The sequence below is a fragment of the Accipiter gentilis genome, chromosome 4, assembly GCF_929443795.1.
Source record: "Accipiter gentilis chromosome 4, bAccGen1.1, whole genome shotgun sequence".
In the NCBI taxonomy this organism is placed as follows: domain Eukaryota; kingdom Metazoa; phylum Chordata; class Aves; order Accipitriformes; family Accipitridae; genus Astur; species Astur gentilis.
This window is the reverse complement of record NC_064883.1, coordinates 20197534-20214601: the sequence shown is the minus strand read 5'-3', so window position 1 is coordinate 20214601 and position 17068 is coordinate 20197534. Positions and strand designations below refer to the sequence as shown.

Sequence of the window (17068 nt, the reverse complement as noted above, 5' to 3'; positions counted from 1 at the left end):
TCAGAGCTAACGCTTTGACCAGTTGAGGCAAACCTAAGTGTGGTGATAACAGCCTCTCCCAACCACAGGGAGTGCTCTGAAAGCAAGTACACTGAAAATTGGGGGAGCTTAGTAATACATTAATGCAGACCATGTCACTACTCCTGCCTGCTGTTGCGCCTTTCAATCCGTCCTTGCCCCTGGGTGGTGGCGTCGTACTTGGGCACCAGAGCTCACGAATCTAGTGCGAACTGTGGGAAAATCAGGTGGCGATCAAGGGCTGCATCTCCCTGATCACTGAAAGAAGCTGTGTGGCATGGCACAGCAACTGGAAAATAATTTCAAACTGCAACTTTAACTTTGTCACTCATTGTTTAATTGAACATTAAGATATGTATGACTCGGAGTTAAACTTTGTTGTATACTGGGTGCTCTCTGAGACACCGTGCTGAATTATCTTTTTTGGTTGCTGGTGGTTTAAGCCAATATGGCCCAGGGAGACTGCAAGGGCATTTTCACAAGTAAACACCTCAAATCTGTAGTGTAAAGCCAAATGCAGGAGACCTTTGATTGCCAGTTAACTCTAAGTATGAGTCTCTGTAATTCTGCAGTAAATCTGTTTACAATATGTTGTTTGTGTACCAAATTATAAATTTGGAACAAAATTCTCTGTTAGCATAATTCCTGTGATGTCAACAGAGCTTTTCACGCTGGGAATTTAAGCTAGTTGCAAGGTTGGTTTGGCATAACTATGAAGGCACTAACGACATTTTTTGAAATACAAGTAATTCTGAAATATAACTAAAATGATGGTTTAAAAGCAGATGTGGGCAATGGCATAATTGATATACAACATTGACACAATATCAATACAACCCTGCTAGTGTAATTGAGAACAGAATATTGCACTGTAGGAATAGCAGCATCCCATTTTCCTTTCCCTCTGATGTTTGAGTTGGAATTTACCAACAGGTCATTAAACTGATGGAGACGTAGCATTGGTGCATCCTGCAAAGATAGTGTTTTTCAAATGAAGGGCCACACTGGAAATACTGGCTTGGCAGTAAAGATTTAGCATCTCTGCGTATGTGTAAAAAAGCCCCCATCTCGGGAGACCACGCTATCCTGACCGGTGCCTGAGACAGCTCCTACCTCCTCCCAGGGCAGCTTTGGCCATGGCTCAGTGGTGTTTGTTGCTCTAGCTCTTAGGATTCCCCTGAAAGGAATAAAACTGCCTTAAAGAAACTGGTGTTTGGTGGGTTGCTTTCGATTTTGCTGCCTCATAGAAGATCTTTGGTTATTTACTTCATTGCTTCACAAAAGCTCTAAGGCAAAGACAAAATTTATCAGTGACACCAAGGAGAAATGGGAAGAAGTGAAGGGAGAGATTATGTGAGCCTTTTAGTACAAAGAACTGTAGTATAAGTTAAGAAGATTATTTTATCTTTGGCTCCTCTGACAGGTCCCCTGTTACATAAGTGTTCTGCTTTTTCAAGTTAGGTGTTGCCTAAATGTCAGTCACAGCCATTTCCTGAAATAAGAACACTGAGTTTATTTAATTTGGGGTGTTTAAGTATTTTCCATTTCAGAATAATAAATATATAAGTTACAGGATTTCTTCTATGTAAATGCTACATTCTGGGAATATACAGGAGTATCTAGATATACTAAAAAATTCTTAGTCATGATTTTAAGAGTAAAGCTTTGATTTTTGTCCTGACATTGCTACAGCAAGCTTTCATGTCAAAAGAAGCCCACTGAAGATGTTGATTCATGGGGAGAGAGGTGAAATGTCATACTCCTAACTACATCTTTTCATTTTCCAAGCTCCTCCTAGAGAACTGACAGAAGAAGAAAAACAGCAAGTTCTCCATTCAGAAGAATTCCTGATATTTTTTGACCGGACAATACGTGTAATTGAGCGAGCTTTGGCTGAAGATTCAGACATCTTCTTTGACTACAGTGGCAGAGATGTAGAGGAGAAAGATGGGTCAGTTTGGGTTTTTTTTGCTTTGGTAAAATAAGCTTTATAAAATGAATTCCAATGCCAGGAAGCCTTAATTTTAAAACTAAATTCAACATTTTTATAGTTAAGAAAAGGTTAAAATCCCTCTGTGAAGGCCTGGGTCACTTTGTTAGCCAAAATTATTTTGTAGAATAGCTTCATACTTTATTGCTCTGGGGTTTTTTTCCTTGACATATTATTCAGGTGTTTTAATTTTTTGTTTCATTTTTGGGGTGAAATTTCAAATTCTGAAAAAATAATTGAAATACATAAATGTGTATATGCACATGTAAATGTAGATATGCATGTATACATTCCAGTGATGTATGTCTGTGTGCTTATATTATGATATTTTTACAAATTCAAATTACTGTTGTTTATATTCTACTACTGCCTCGGGTGTGTAATGGATCCCACTGTACTATGCATTCTGTAGATTAAAATTATGGTCTCCCAAAGCGTTCGCAATCTAAACGCATAAGACGAGAGGTGACAGGTTGTGTATTCAGCAATTGATAGGGGAGTAGAAGCAGCAAAACTTGTTAGTAGGAGAGGAAGTATTTAGGTTTCAACAGCTGCATATCTGTTGAAGCCTCATGGCAATTCAGTAGCTGTGTCGCACTGAAGTTACTTACTGGAGGTTACTCTAGGCCATCACCCCTGTGAACTGGCTAAATGCATCAGTGTGGCAGCGTTGGACCAGTACTGAGCTTCAGCCCATCCTAATGGTGCCAGAAGGCATCTGCCCTCCCCATTGCTGGGAGGAGGTGCTGTACCTTTAAGATTGCAGGAGTCAGAAATGAGAGGTATTTGGTTATAGCTTGGAGGTGAAGATTCAGAAAACGGGGAGCTGAATGCCAGGGCCAGGTTCAGTCCTGAGAGACAAAGGTGGCAGAGGTGGCCCAGGGTGACCCAGAAGAGTCAGAAAGGCAGGGGGAAATAAAGAAATGTGGTTTTGTGAAACAGATGTAAGATTTGTTCCTTGGTGCAGATTCATTATCAGCAAGACAGTCAGGGAGAGCAACTAAATCAAGGTGGCAGGCTTCCCCAGGCAGGGATTTGAGAAGAAGTAGTCAGAAACTTTTGCATTGCTTTTCACAGCATTTGAACCCTGGTACTTCAAAACCTGATAACTTTGTTTGAATTCACACAGAGATGTTCAAGCAGGAGCCAACCTTTCCTTTAACCGTCAATTTTATGACGAACACTGGTCAAAGCATCGTGTCGTCACCTGTATGGATTGGTCTCTTCAGGTAAGATGTGAAGCCAGGAGATACGTTTCCATATCTCTTCCAACTTCTCCCTAAAAAAATATGGCCAGCCGCAAAGCATTGTCAGTGCAAAATAAAACTGACGATAGAGCTGCTTAAGCTTCCCAAAAGCAATACAGCCACATCAGCAAAGCACAGAAACCAGCTTAATTAGTTACTCCGTTGGAGAGCTGGGATTAGCACACGCACACATCAGCACAGGTCCTGTCTAATTCATTCGGTCCCAGCTTCGCACCAGCCCCTCTCATCCTCCCTGCTCCGTCCCTTTTAGCCTGTTCTAGGTTCCAGCCTGGAGCAAAGCAGCTGGTTTCCCTGGGGAGGAAACCAGGGAGACTCTGCTCCAGGGTCCCCAATACAGAACTGCTCCAGGAGGACATAGACTTGAAAAATGCAAACGCAAGCCAGTCTGCCTAGTTGGCTCCAAACCCAGCCTCAGGCATGCCTTGGTGTGTCCAGAGCCCTGATGCAGTCTGGTGTGGGTGGCAAAGATGCTATAGATGTAGCTCAGCCCAGTGCTAAGAAAAAGCTTTGCTTAGCCTAATCTTAGAAGTAGCTGCTCTTTCTGCACCATGTTAGATGTGCATGTGGACACAGCATGATGTGTCTAAGGCCAAGTACGTAAAGCGTGCATGCGGGCTGGAGAGAGGCAGTGGATAAGGAGCACAGTTAACTCTCACATCCTTCCTTCTCTCCTTCCCCTTGAAATGGCAGCAGGGCTGCTTCCATCCCTCCAGGTACTTCTCAGGTAAGGTGGCAGCTGACTGCACGGAGGATGTGGCAGGCAGCAGGGAGGAGAGGAGTTGGAGGGTCCCACCAAGCGTCACTGGTAGGCTGTGCTGGTCCGGCTCTCTGACCGGCTGTGGCGTAGAACAGGCAGCTGCAGTTAGGATTCTTGTAATATCCAGCTTCTGCCCCGTGTGTGAAATGAAGGATTTATCCCTTTGCTTTCATACAAAATATCAGCTTAACAACAGGTATGCACTGGTGTGACGTGGGTGGCCTTTAAGCACATATGGATTTCCACAGAAATCAAATATAAGCCTGAGGAAACACTTATCTTAGGTTGTTCACTTGTTCAGGGGCTGGAAATTACATGGAATTCTTATCTGATATTTTCCTAACAGGCAGCTCTTACTGTATTCCCAAGGCAGCAAGAAAAAAAGCCGCCTCAGAAGAGCACTGCCAAATGTAATTGCTCAGCCCCTGGGGCTCTTAGGCATGTTCTGCTTCCCACCTCTTTGTTCCAGGGTGGCCCCTCCTGCCTTCCCCTCCCTTAACTCCTCACACTCAGCTCCCTGGCACCCCAGCGGGGGCTTCTCTGGCCCAGCGGCTTCTCTGTGCTGGGAGGCGGCTTCTGCACACCACCTTACGCTGGCTTGGGAGGAGGGATTTGCCCCCTCTTTTTCCTGCTTTGAGGTGTATTGTGCAGCAGGAGCTGGAGCTGGACGGAGGTGTTTCACCTAATTGCCAGCTCCGCTTCTCACCCATGCTCCAGGACATGGCAGTGTCCAGTATGCCAAGGATAACTTGAATAATCATGGGAACTGCAGAACACATTGCTCAATTTTTCTGCGATAAAACTGTTGCTGCAAAACAGCCTGGAGACAAACAGAAGCTTAATCAAACAAAGGACCTTGATGCATTGATTAAAGAAGTTATTCTGTTCCCAGTCACATGTAAAATACGGTCCCAAACACGTGGGATCATTCATACCATTAAAAGTAACCCACTAGCCCCTTGATTCTTTTGCAGAGCAAAGGGAAAATGGCTTAGATGCCTCATCAGGGATCTAAGGGAAAGGCCCAACAGACTGAATGTAAACATAGAGAGTGGGATTGCCTTGCTCTGTCCGTGAGGATGAACCTTAGCTCATCTAAAGCCAAGAAAACCACAGTCTTAGGAATACTGCTGTGTCTCTCTTGATTCTTAGGCAGCAGCCTTGAATGCTGTTTCCCACACCACCATTTCCACGTTGTTTTCAGTTGCAGTAACAGGACAGCCGGGCACCTGGTGAGGACTGAAATTCTGTAAATGCAAGTAGATTGAGTGAAGCAGTGAGTGTGTCATGGGTAGATTTAGGGTGCTGCACTTAGCTCTGTTTTTTTAAGAGTCAAAAAGCCTCATAATGGTGTTACCCAGCTAGGTATGACCCCAGCATCTGGGTAAACTTGAAACTGTATTTCCAGTCAGATGCATAAACTGCAATTGCCAAACCTACATATAGACCAGCAAGATTTGAGTCAGTGTTTGTTTATGGCCAGATGTGCTGCCAACCAGAACATGCTTGCTAAACTTTCCAGGAGTGTAAACCAACCCCAAAGTGCCTCTAAACTGGTGCTTCAGACCTGGTCCCGCACCCTAGCTGGCTGCAGTCATGCTGGTGGAAGGGCTTGTCGCTTCTGCCTGCCAAGGTATCTGCCCCTTCGCAACTGCGAGCTCAGCTGTTTGCACGAATGGTACCTAACCTATTCAGCCAAAATGAGATGCCCTGCCAAGAGACTACTGCGCATGCTGTTTACTTGGACCTGGGCCAATGTGCAATGAAAGGTTCAAAGGAGAAGTTGAGCTTTCTGTTCAGAAGTTGTCGTAATCTCTGTTGCGGGAGAGAGAGAGAAGAGGGGGATGAGATGGATGAGAGCAGTGGAGGGCAGGCTGGCACAGCTATGTCCAGCGAGGTGGTGTTTCAGGTGTGGGATTTAACCACCCTCAGGTCTCCCTCAGTTCTCGAGGAGGGAGAAGTGGTGGTTGGTCTGCTGCATGCTCTAAATCCCACGCAAGTGATTTGGGTGCTTGTTTCGGAGGCACGCACAATCAAATCCAACAGGTTTATTCAGATTTATTCTTCAGTAGAAAGTTAGTTAGAACTCTGACAACATTTGTAGGCCACAGGCTCAATGACGGAAGGGGAATTAGTACTACACAGCCGACACTCCCCTAACAGATGAGGGCCCTCAACCTGCAGGAGTTACCTCAGGCGGTGCCCCGACCCAAGGGGAGAGTCCCCAACTGCAGACCCGCTGCTCCAAGGAGGACTGGCTCAAAACGTCCTCCGGCAGGGCCCCGTTTATACCCTTGTCGAATCTGATCTGTGGTCGTTTTAATCCCTGTTGGCCAAAAGGTCACTTCCATGTACCTGGCACATCTCCATTGGTCAGTTCAATTTTCAGCCTGCGGCCTCTAGGGTTTGGGTTTTTTCTTCCTCTCCTCCCTGCCTGGAGAAGTTTCGTTTCCTGTTGGGGGGTGGAGGGGGTGTACTGCCACAGTGCTAAATTGCCCTTACAAGCTGTGCCAGCAGCCAGGGTCTGCCAGGTTGTAGGTACTACCGGGTCAGAGTTGCCCCAAAAGAGGAAAGAGGCAGCTATGGTGGCCACGTGTCGTTGCTGGTTCTCCCACACGTGGGTCCAGGCTCATTTGGAACAATGAGCTTGAATAGAAAAATCATCAGCTCCATGATGTATTATCCATGGAAGTGTACACAAAGTGGGAAAGAACAGCTGCTGATGGCAAAAGTTATAGCTGTGCACATTATTTCTTCCAAACGGATTTTGACAGCAGAGAGGTTCAAACCCCAGTAATAATGATATAAAGGGTTGTGGGGGGTTTTTTATTGTTAAAATGCCTGGTGTGGACCAAATTCACAGCTCCCAATAGCACTATTGGCAGTTTCTTTGTCCCACTTCCTTTACATCTACCAGCTGCGCTGTTCCCCTATAAAGTGGTGAATGGTTTGGCAGGAATTTACCCGGGAAAGACAAAAAGTGACAATGATTTGCAGAGATCATTGAGAAATTTGGAGGGAAAGCATTCCTAGTTTACAAGAGGAGGGTGTCAGTCCTGCGGAGCTTGGGCTGCTGGCTCGTTGGGCTGCAGAAGCCACATGCTTTTCTCTGGACATGCCATAAGGTCCACTGCCTTACTTTGACTATTTAGAGGGAAGGACAGAGGCTACCAGAGGTGCCTAGTGTCAAACGAGGGAGTGGAGAAGTGGGTGCTATTGTGTCGGTAGAAAATAATTGATGTTTTGTGGGCAAATTCTTACTTCTTATGGGGTTTTGAAACAATACAAGGTCATCAGCATAATGTGAAAATCTTATTTTTCATATATGATATTACGTGTATCTGTGTGTATATATGTATAAACAGAGCAAATACTTACATGTGTGTTGCATATCTACTGCTATACATCAGTGGATAATGGGTATACAAGAAAATATGGATCTGATTTTAGAGTGCTCATTGCATCAATCTTACTGAGTCAGTGGAATTTGAGGTCACCCTGTGCTTTACAGGATGACCTCAGCATCTTGCAAAATTGAGCTTCTGTGAAGAAAATGTTTTGTTTGCTATTTGAATTGTCAAGAAGAGCTTTCAAGTTGATTCTATGCATAAGTGAATAGGAAGAGTGCCTAATGAAATAAGAGAATAGTTTTCAGGGATGCTGAAAAAACTGTGAATTTCAGAATAAAAGCAAGTCAATGCTATGGTCATAGTGTTTTTATTATCAAAATCAGCTAAGACAATGTTTTTTCCCTGAAGAAATGGTTAAGGAAATACTTCAGAATTACTCAAGCTTTCAGATTTTTCCTCTTCCTTGCTTTGCATTCCCTTTATGAATATCTGCTAGTTGTCTTTTCTGAGAACTACCTGCAGAAAATAACATTGCCTTTGTGGTATCTGAGAATAACTGATAGAGTACAAGGAGCAGGGGCTTTAAGGATGTTAAGGATGAGTAAAATATAAAACCAAAATGAAGCTGAATACTATGAGCTTGTATTATAATTAAAACCAGATATTGCATATTTAGTGTAGATTATTTCTGTCTCATCTGATTTTGCATAGATTCTTCATCACCCATCTTACTTCATTTGCTTTTTTCTTTTTCTTTCTAGTACCCTGAGTTGATGGTTGCATCTTATAACAATAATGAAGATGCTCCACATGAGCCTGATGGGGTAGCCTTGGTATGGAACATGAAGTTCAAGAAAACCACACCGGAATATGTTTTCCATTGTCAGGTAAGGCTGAGGAGGCCATTAATTTTATGCTAGATGAAACAGAGTTTACTACATGGTGCATCTTCCCACTGTTTATATGAAGAGGTTGAGGTTAAAAATAGGCATTTTTGGAAAAAGTACAAGCAGCAGTCCAGTTTTTTTAGAAGGCAACCAGCCTTCTCAAACAATACTGAAAGTCTGTCAGGGCTGCGTGTCATTCTTTGTGTATTTAAAACAGTCCCTGGGAGATTTAGTTTATAAAGCCCTTGCACTTATGAAGTAACTGTGGTGTACCACTTCCTCATCCAGGCAGCAACATATGCTTTCCCACCCACGTTAGCTTCCTTGCATCCTCTGTACTCCAAGCTGCCTACCATTGCCTTGGTTCTGCTCAATATCATGTTTTGCCTTTAAAATTGGGAAGTACACTTTGCATTTCTGGGCATGCGTCTTTCTTACAGCTTGATAAAAACAGTCTCAATTACAAGGACTATTCCACCAATTCCTGTTTGACTCTCCTTTAGTTTAGCAAACCAGTGTTTCACTTCACTCAGTGCTACTTTATGACCATACTATTTTAGAAGTTTATGGCCATTTCAAAAATAGTTGGGTGTTTTATTTCCATAGGTCTGTTTACTCCTCTTTTGCCATTGCTTTTATGTGTGAAATGGCACAGCCTTGTATTGACAGAAATGTTCTGCTCATTGGCTCTATCTCCATCAAACTGTCCAAACTGTGGAACAGGGCTTGGGCCAAATTCCCAACCTCTTCATTAATATCCTTCTGTGGTAATTAAATACAGGACAGTGGTATTCAAAAAGCCATATGGAAAAGTTTCAGCAAGTAAAACTTAACAATCAGAGATTAGTAAAATGCAGATTATTCTGCGGTAAAAATTGCTTCTCTTGGAAGGATATGTATTACCTGGCTAATTGTGTAAGCTAAGTGTCATTTTACATCCAAGGACCAAACATCTTTTTGAACTGAGTTTATGTTTGGACTTGGGTACATTATCAGATGTAACATAGTGGGAGGGAGTTGCTGGAATTGAAGTTACTGCTTCAACCCGATTAAGTAACCTTTAATTCTGGGCATGTTTTTCTAATTTGCTATACTGAAAAACAACTTCACAAGGAGTCTAGGCCTGCACAGCAAATATGCTGTGCAGATTTATATACATATATATGTATGTGTGTGTGTGTGTATTACCTTTGAAATGAGAACTTCTATTTTTCTGGATATCATATTCAGCAGACTGATGTGTTCTTTCAGACTGCTTAAGATCATAGCTCAGGTCCCATGTTCAAATTCTTCTAGGATGTACATGCAGCTTAATGTTTTAAACAACATATTCAAGAGGAGAGATTGCCCATTGCATTTTCAGGAAGAATAATCCTTAAACTAGATTGATTTTGCAAGATAATAACCAGATTCAGGGTAGCCCTTCTGAGTACACAAAGGGAAGACTGACTACAGACATAACAATATGTGCTCTGTTAATTGAAAACTGTCTAATTTTAAAAGTAGGTATCCTTAAACAGGGGAGGTATGACTCACTAAATTCAAAGCATTGAGACAGGCTATACTCTCCATTAGAAAAACACACATAGGACAAAGTGGTGGCCAGAGATTTGGCCTGGCTGAGCTTCTGTCTAATTCACCCATAAGTTGGATGTCCCCCTTTTTCAAACTGGATCCTTAAAACCTGTGAATTGAGAGACACATATGGCCCTGTGCTTTCACATACATCCTGGATTCATAATCTTTCAGTTAAATGAAATCAGTTCTTCTGTTCATGGGAAATATTTCTTTTCTTGCTCAAACTGTCCACAGATAATTTGCACCATAAGTCTGTTATGAGTTGGAACCATGTTTGAACCACCATTATGGGGCTTCTGACCTGTGGAATATCTGCTGCATCTCAGATCAGATGGGGATATCCACGTGAGATGAAATGGGGAAGCAAAAAGCTTGAGACTTGGTCTCTTGAACACAGGTTTTGTGCTAACTGACTCATATGGAAAATAGGAAAAAAAAATTAGCTCAGAGTCTGGAATTCAGTTCATCATGTTATTCTGTTAGTTAGTGGAAACCAAAATGTATTATTAGTTAGCCCAATATCATTTATATTGCCATTTTGCAAGAGAAATATTCCCTTATTCAGTCCTGATTCAGTCATTTCTCCAGGTCTTCTCTGAGACACACCCTATTTTTCCTCTGCAGTACATGATCTTATAACAGTCCAGCCCAGCAGATAGAGATGAACACACACCTTACCAGTACAGCTAGGTTGCCCAGATATGACAAACACAGTACTTTGAGTGTATTTTCCCAGTAGCCCTCTATTTTCCTTTCCAAAGACCTTCTATAAAAATGTGGTCTTAATAAATACTATATGGTGCTGACTAATACACCTTTTGCCTTTCAATTTGGGGGCTTATAGAGTGAGATACAAGCAAGTAGAAACTCATTTCAGATGTGACTGTTGAGGAACTCATGCAAGCCACTTCTGAGAAGCCAAATCAATAAATAGGTTTATGAAGCCATTTCTGAGGAAATTCTAAGAAATTCCACCTCAGGAGTTCTGATAACATCGGTAGAAATAGATATGTGAAACATCTCCAGACAGCTGAAGAGCTGGCTGAACTTCAGCAGGTAGAACTTTACATACCTCTTGTGCGCATTTGGTAAATTCTTGAAGCTAGGAACTGTAAAGTTTTTCTGTCTTTCCTGGTATATTATACAGATTTAAGTGAGATGATCACCAAGAAATTTCTTAATTTTCTTTACCTCTTTATATGACTTTTCGTAATCTTACATAGGATCATTGAAGTTGTCATAATCAGAACAACAGGCTTTCCCAGCGCCTTTGCTGAAAGTTGCTAGAACCCAGGGGCTTCAACTAAAGTTGTCTATCAGCCATGGCAGACAATGATGCAAAAATGTACCAGTGATGATGTTTTTTTCCTAACTCCAATCAACAACACATTTGATTTCAGTCCTCAGATGTGAGGGATGATGTATTCTCTAAAAGTTTATCTTAGCTGTTGTCACTAATCATCTTACTGGTATGAAATTCTTGCCCCATTTAAAGTCATATTAGGTTGTTGGCTCATCAATACAGTGTAGGTGGTAGTAAATTTCATAGCTCTACAATATGTTGTGCTACAAATACTGGGTCCAATTTTAGTTAATATGCATTAAGGGAAAAATTATTATCAGCCAAGTGGACTTGTTTACTGATTAATTTATGTGAACTGTCATGTGGTCTATCAAATCCTTTCTAAACAAAACAGTCCTACTGGCTTCTACTCTCTCCTCCTGTGGAATATTTATTTTCTTCTACTTGTTTTATTTTTGCCCTTCTTTAGATTTTTATATTTCTACTGGTCTGTATTGGGACCAGTACTGTTTAATATCTTCATCAATGACATGGACAGTGGGATCGAGTGCACCCTCAGCAAGTTGCCGATGACACCAAGCTGAGTGGTACAGTTGACATGCCTGAGGGATGGGATGCCATCCAGAGGGGCCTGGACAAGCTCAAGAAGTGGGCCTGTATGAATCTCATAAGGTTCAACAAGGCCAAGGGCAAGGTCCTGCACCTGGGTCAGGGCAACCCCCAGTACCAGTACAGGCTGGGGAATGAAGGGATTGAGAGCAGCCCTGCGGAGAAGGACTTGGTGATACTGGTGGATGAAAAGCTGGACATGAGCCAGCAATGTGGGCTTGCAGCCCAAAAAGCCAAACGTATCCTGGGCTGCATCAAAAGAAGCATGACCAGCAGGTTGAGGGAGGTGATTCTGCCCCTCTGCTCCACTCTGCTGAGACCCCACCTGGAGTACTGCGTCCAGGTCTGGAGTCCTCAGCACAGGAAAGACATGGACCTGTTGGAACGGGTCCAGAGGAGGGCCACAAAAATGATCAGAGGGCTGGAACACCTATCCTATGAGGACAGGCTGAAAGAGTTGGGTTTGTTCAGCCTGGAGAACAGAAGGCTCCAGGAAGACCTTATTGCAGCCTTTCAATTCTTAAAAGGGGCTTATAAGAAAGATGGGAAAAAACTTTTTAGTAGGGCCCGTTGCAATAGGACAAGAGGGAATGGTTTTAAACTAAAAGAGGGTAGATTTAGACTAGATATAAGGAAGAAATTTTTTACAATGAGGGTGGTGAAACACTGGCACAGGTTGCCCAGAGAGATGGTAGATGCCCCATCCCTGGGAACATTCAAGGTCAGGTTGGGCAGGGCTCTGAGCAACCTGATCTAGTTGAAGATGTCCCGGCCCATGGCAGGGGAGTTGGACTAGGTGACCTTTAAAGGTCCCTTCCAACCCAAACTATTCTATGATTCTCTGATTCTACTTCATCCAGTGATGTGCTGCCAGTATTTTAGCTGGAAGTCCCACAGATTTTTTCCTCTATAGCTCATCATACATCTCTTTACCACAAGGTTAGAAATGGGAAAGCAAGGAAGAGTGAGGGATTGGGCAATTTGTTCATTTGTTTTCCTATGCAAGCAAAAAAATGTTGTCTCAGAAGCAAAATCAAAGTGGAAGGGTGATTTCATTTGCCAAAGGAATGAACGCCCAACGCTTTCCTCAGGTAGTGAGGAATAAATTGAGCACGTAGTTAATACTGCAGAGTGCAGACTGGGAATGTCCTTGTAGGGAAAAGTCAGGGATGTCCTCTTCCCCCATGCTGGAGCATCACAAACTCTTGGTGTAATCCAGTGCATTCCAAAGGCAAAACCCAAGCCTTTCAGAAGTACTGTATGAGGCCTACAGATGAGTCATCCCTGGTTGGGTTGGTTTGGCAGTATCCAGAGCATTCCAGCAAAGACATGGAAATCACATTGACTCTCCCTCGTTTTGGTGGGAGAATTTTAAGCAGTGGTTCACACTGCTTCTCTCAGCTACTCTTGGTCTGCATTTAGGTGGGGGTGACAAAAACGAAAATAGTATGGCACGGTTATTGATGATATGACTCACCATGAGCTCAATCCTATATTGATATATGCAATGCATGGGACTGGCCTTGTATGTGAACGTTCCTGTACTATTGATCAATAGACTAGCATCAATGATATTTCTTATTCTAGCTCTCTTTCTTAGAAAACACTTATATGTCCGTAATGTGTTTTTTCACTGAACAAATAAAAATTTACCTTACCCATTAATTATGAGGATTATTTGTAATGCAATGCCTATTGTTAATGTACTACTGGTCATCTCTGCCCATGATGTTTCTTCTGTTTCCTGGGGGACTGATCTAAGCTTTCTAAGCCACAGTGACCTGAAGAAGTATCTGAAACTTTGCACCAACATATCTGGTTGAGTGAGGCAAAGGAGAATGCAGACTATCTTTGCCCTAAAGTGGGTACTTGAACTCTGAGCTATTATACCCTTCCTTTCAGCAAGTCCTGTTAGCATGGGTACAGCACCGCTCTTAAACCAGGTCTCATAGCTTTTGAGTTAGAGCTGATCTACAGAGGCAGAAGATACAAGGGAAATAAATAATCAGTTGGTCTAGTGGACTTCAGGATATTGCAAACCATTTCCTTTCTTCTGGAACCAAACAGGGGTTATTAAAATTGCTTGAGGTATCTGGACCTCAGCTTCAAACATCCATCACTTCAAGAGAGGAAGGGTGAGGAGAAGACAGCTAAAGATATTAGTTTCATGCAAATAAACCAAACTGAATGTTACTTTCTGATTTGGAGGACTCTGCATTGTGTTTGGAAAGTTTGATGGATTCTGTTTTCCTACACCCAGTCTAATGATAGCAGCAACAACAAAAAAATGACTACGTTGACTGCATTTTGATTTATTATAGATTATTTCCTGATCTATTAATTTCCTCTTTCTCAGCTATGTCTTTTCCAAATGTCTCAAAAGGGCAGTGAGAAGTACAGATCTGACACTTAGAAGTAACTCCATTCAGCATATTTTTAAGGAAGGAGAGCACATGTGAAGTAGCTTTTATTTGAGGAAGCAGTAACCATTTAAGAGTTCTTTCAAGGAGTCAGATTGACTTTTAGCATAATCACAAAAAGATTTCAGCAGTATATCACTTTTAATAGCTGCAGCTATTTCTGTCCTTTTCCTAAAATGCCGTGCAGTCAAATTTACTTGGTTGGTTCCATCTCTTTACTAAACTGTCAGGTTTTTGTGGGATATGGGACTTGTGTTTTCTATTTTAATTTCAAGAAAAGCTGTCCATGCTTGGAAAATATTGGTGGATTGGGTACAGAAATCAGCCACTCAGCTGCACCACAAAATGTTTCATTCTCCCCTAGCTTTTTTGTAGTGGCTTCAATACACTGCCATTAAGCTATGTGTTTGACCACTCTTCATTGCTTATCCTGGTGTGGTCTTTCCCTTTTCAACTAAATGGATGGAGTAAGAAATGCATATCTTAGAATTAGATGCACTGAGGTAAGTGAAGGTCTCTATTTAGTGGCTGATATTGGCTGCAGTTGCCTTTTTTTTTTTCCTGATTTGGTTCCTTTGTTGTCTGCTCTTTCAAAATCAACGTAAATTCCTTCAGATGTACTTTTTGCTCCAGCAGCCTGCCTTCTAAAGGTGCTGAGCACCCAAATCCATGAGATTTGTGTGCAGAGCAGGCTGAGGTAACAGCATAAATGACTAATATCCTCCTTTTCCTCTTGTCCTTGAGTTTCCATCTCTGTGGAAGCCAAACCAGAGCTCAGTCCCTCCAGAACTTCAAAAGAAAGGAACACGTTTAATTGTCAAGAAAGCATGGTTGGAATACTTAAAAAACTAAAGAAAAATTTCTCTGATAGTTATATTGCTGTTTTTCACAAAGGCTTCCTCACTTTTTTGCTGCTAAGTTTCAAGTAAGGATTCAGCTCTTTAGAGCCATCAAAGAAATGAGAGACCGTAAGCTCCCTCCAAGCTTCCCAGAATTTCATAAGTGAAAACAATCTGAAGAACCAGCAGCATGTCCAGTCCCAGAGCTGAATTGTCTAGTTCCTCAGTTTCTAGTTAGAGGGGGCACCTGTGGTCAGTCTTTAAAAGGCTGCAAATCTCAGAGAAGACAGTCTCTGAGCTGACTGCAAATTTTCAAAAAAACCCCAAGCCCCTCCTTTGGAAGAGAAAGTCTTTTCCAACATGAATTATCCTGTGACCCTATGATCCTAAACATGAATCAGATTCTGCCCGTTTTCAAACTAGTTCTCTGGTAAGTGGACCTCTGAATGTCTGCCTGTGAAGATGCTGAGGCAGCTCCCATACTGGGAATGCTCCAGTACCTAAGGACCCAAATTTCTTGCAGAATTTTTGTAATGCATACCAAAATGTTGTAAAATTGAATCAAGTAGGGCTTCTTCAGAGATGAAGAGTTTGTTTCATTTTCATTTCTGTTTTGTTTCCTGCTATGCATTGTTGGTAGGATGATCTTTGTGGAGCTGCATAGAGCTCTGCTGTGCCTGTTCTCCAGGACACTTTGTTGCTATTACATTTGTGACTACATGGTCATTTGCACACTGTAATAATTCATGCAGATGCATAGATGCACCATTTTGAATTAAAATTGGGGGGAATTTCTAGCTATGCTACTGGGGAAAGAGAACAGTTTCAGCTATGGCTTGTGATAGAAGGACATATTCATTCTGTTCTTATTTTAAAACTTTTTTCCTCTGTCCTGTTGTGTTTGTCCAGGCCGGAACATAGAAACATAGAGCACAGTTTGTTCTGTGGGGATTTCAGTAAACAAGAGCCCATGTCTTGTCTCTTAGGCTTTTGGTTTAGGTTCTTCCTCCTGTTCTCAACTGATACCAGATATCTTTTTTTGTTCCTCCTATTAGAGGCTACACCACTTCTAGCCTTTGGTGATTAAAAATAACTATCATTTGGCCCAAGATTAGTGCTCCAATACTTGTGGACAGATTGTGTATAAGTCACCCACACATCTGAAGGCTGTAGTATTTGGAAAATGGTTTTTGGCGTCTTAGGCAAGAGGAGAGACCTGCATGCAGCAGATTTGTAGAGGGGCCAAAGAGGACCAACTATACAAGAGGCAGAGTCTCCTATCTCCTGGCTATTGCGGAACCCAGAGGCATCAGTGGGGGAGGACAGAAAAGTCATTGAAAATGTGAAAATGTATATTCTGTCTTTGGTGCCACAGTGTCTTATCCAGTCCTGAGATCACCAGTATGAAATGCCCCAAGTCCTGCTTTACTGCTGAAATGCCACAGCTGTTAATATGGCATCTGCTAGCATCTGCAGCTCAAGAAAAAGTATGCCATGTTTTCCACATAGCCTTTCAGTCCTAAAAATCTCTTAAAACTGACTTTATTTCCTCAGAAGATCAAATCATGATATTTTTCATAGCAAGAGTGGGAGAAGGAAACCTTCTTCCAGGCAAGATCAGAGAGAAACTAAGCATCGTTATGTAGACTAAAGGGAAGTCAATTGGATTCACAGAGTTGTGTGCCTTCCCTTGGGTTCGTTTACCTGTATCTTTCCCAACCCTTAGCAAAGCTGCTTTTTCCATGGTGACTTGGATCTATTGCTATCTTGTGCAGAACCCTGAAGAGCAATACACCCATCAAAGCCAATGTGTACATTATAACAGCATAATTGTATGCCATATCCCATCAGTCTGTGAAATGACTGCAAATACGAAAGGTGGGTGCAGTTTCCCTATTAACATTCTGAATTACTTGAGGACTGTGTTTATACATACAAAGTCTGCTAGCAACAGAATGCTCTTTTGCTTAGAGCAATACTTAACATAGATCATCTTCCTCATTTGAAACAAAGATTTCAATTATGAATCAAAGAATTAGGAAGTGACAA

The 17068-nt window shown here is 42.2% G+C and overlaps 1 protein-coding gene across 7 annotated transcripts in view; it reads left to right on the top strand.

Annotated features, from left to right (window-relative positions):
* DYNC1I1 (dynein cytoplasmic 1 intermediate chain 1) overlaps nucleotides 1-17068 on the top strand; it is a 201851-nt gene that overhangs the window by 117889 nt on the left and 66894 nt on the right. For all 7 annotated transcript variants that reach the window (XM_049798837.1, XM_049798835.1, XM_049798839.1 and 4 more), the window contains 3 exons: nucleotides 1807-1969; nucleotides 3138-3237; nucleotides 8145-8270. In XM_049798837.1, the coding sequence (XP_049654794.1) occupies nucleotides 1807-1969; nucleotides 3138-3237; nucleotides 8145-8270 (389 nt within the window). The remainder of the gene's footprint in view (nucleotides 1-1806; nucleotides 1970-3137; nucleotides 3238-8144; nucleotides 8271-17068) is intronic.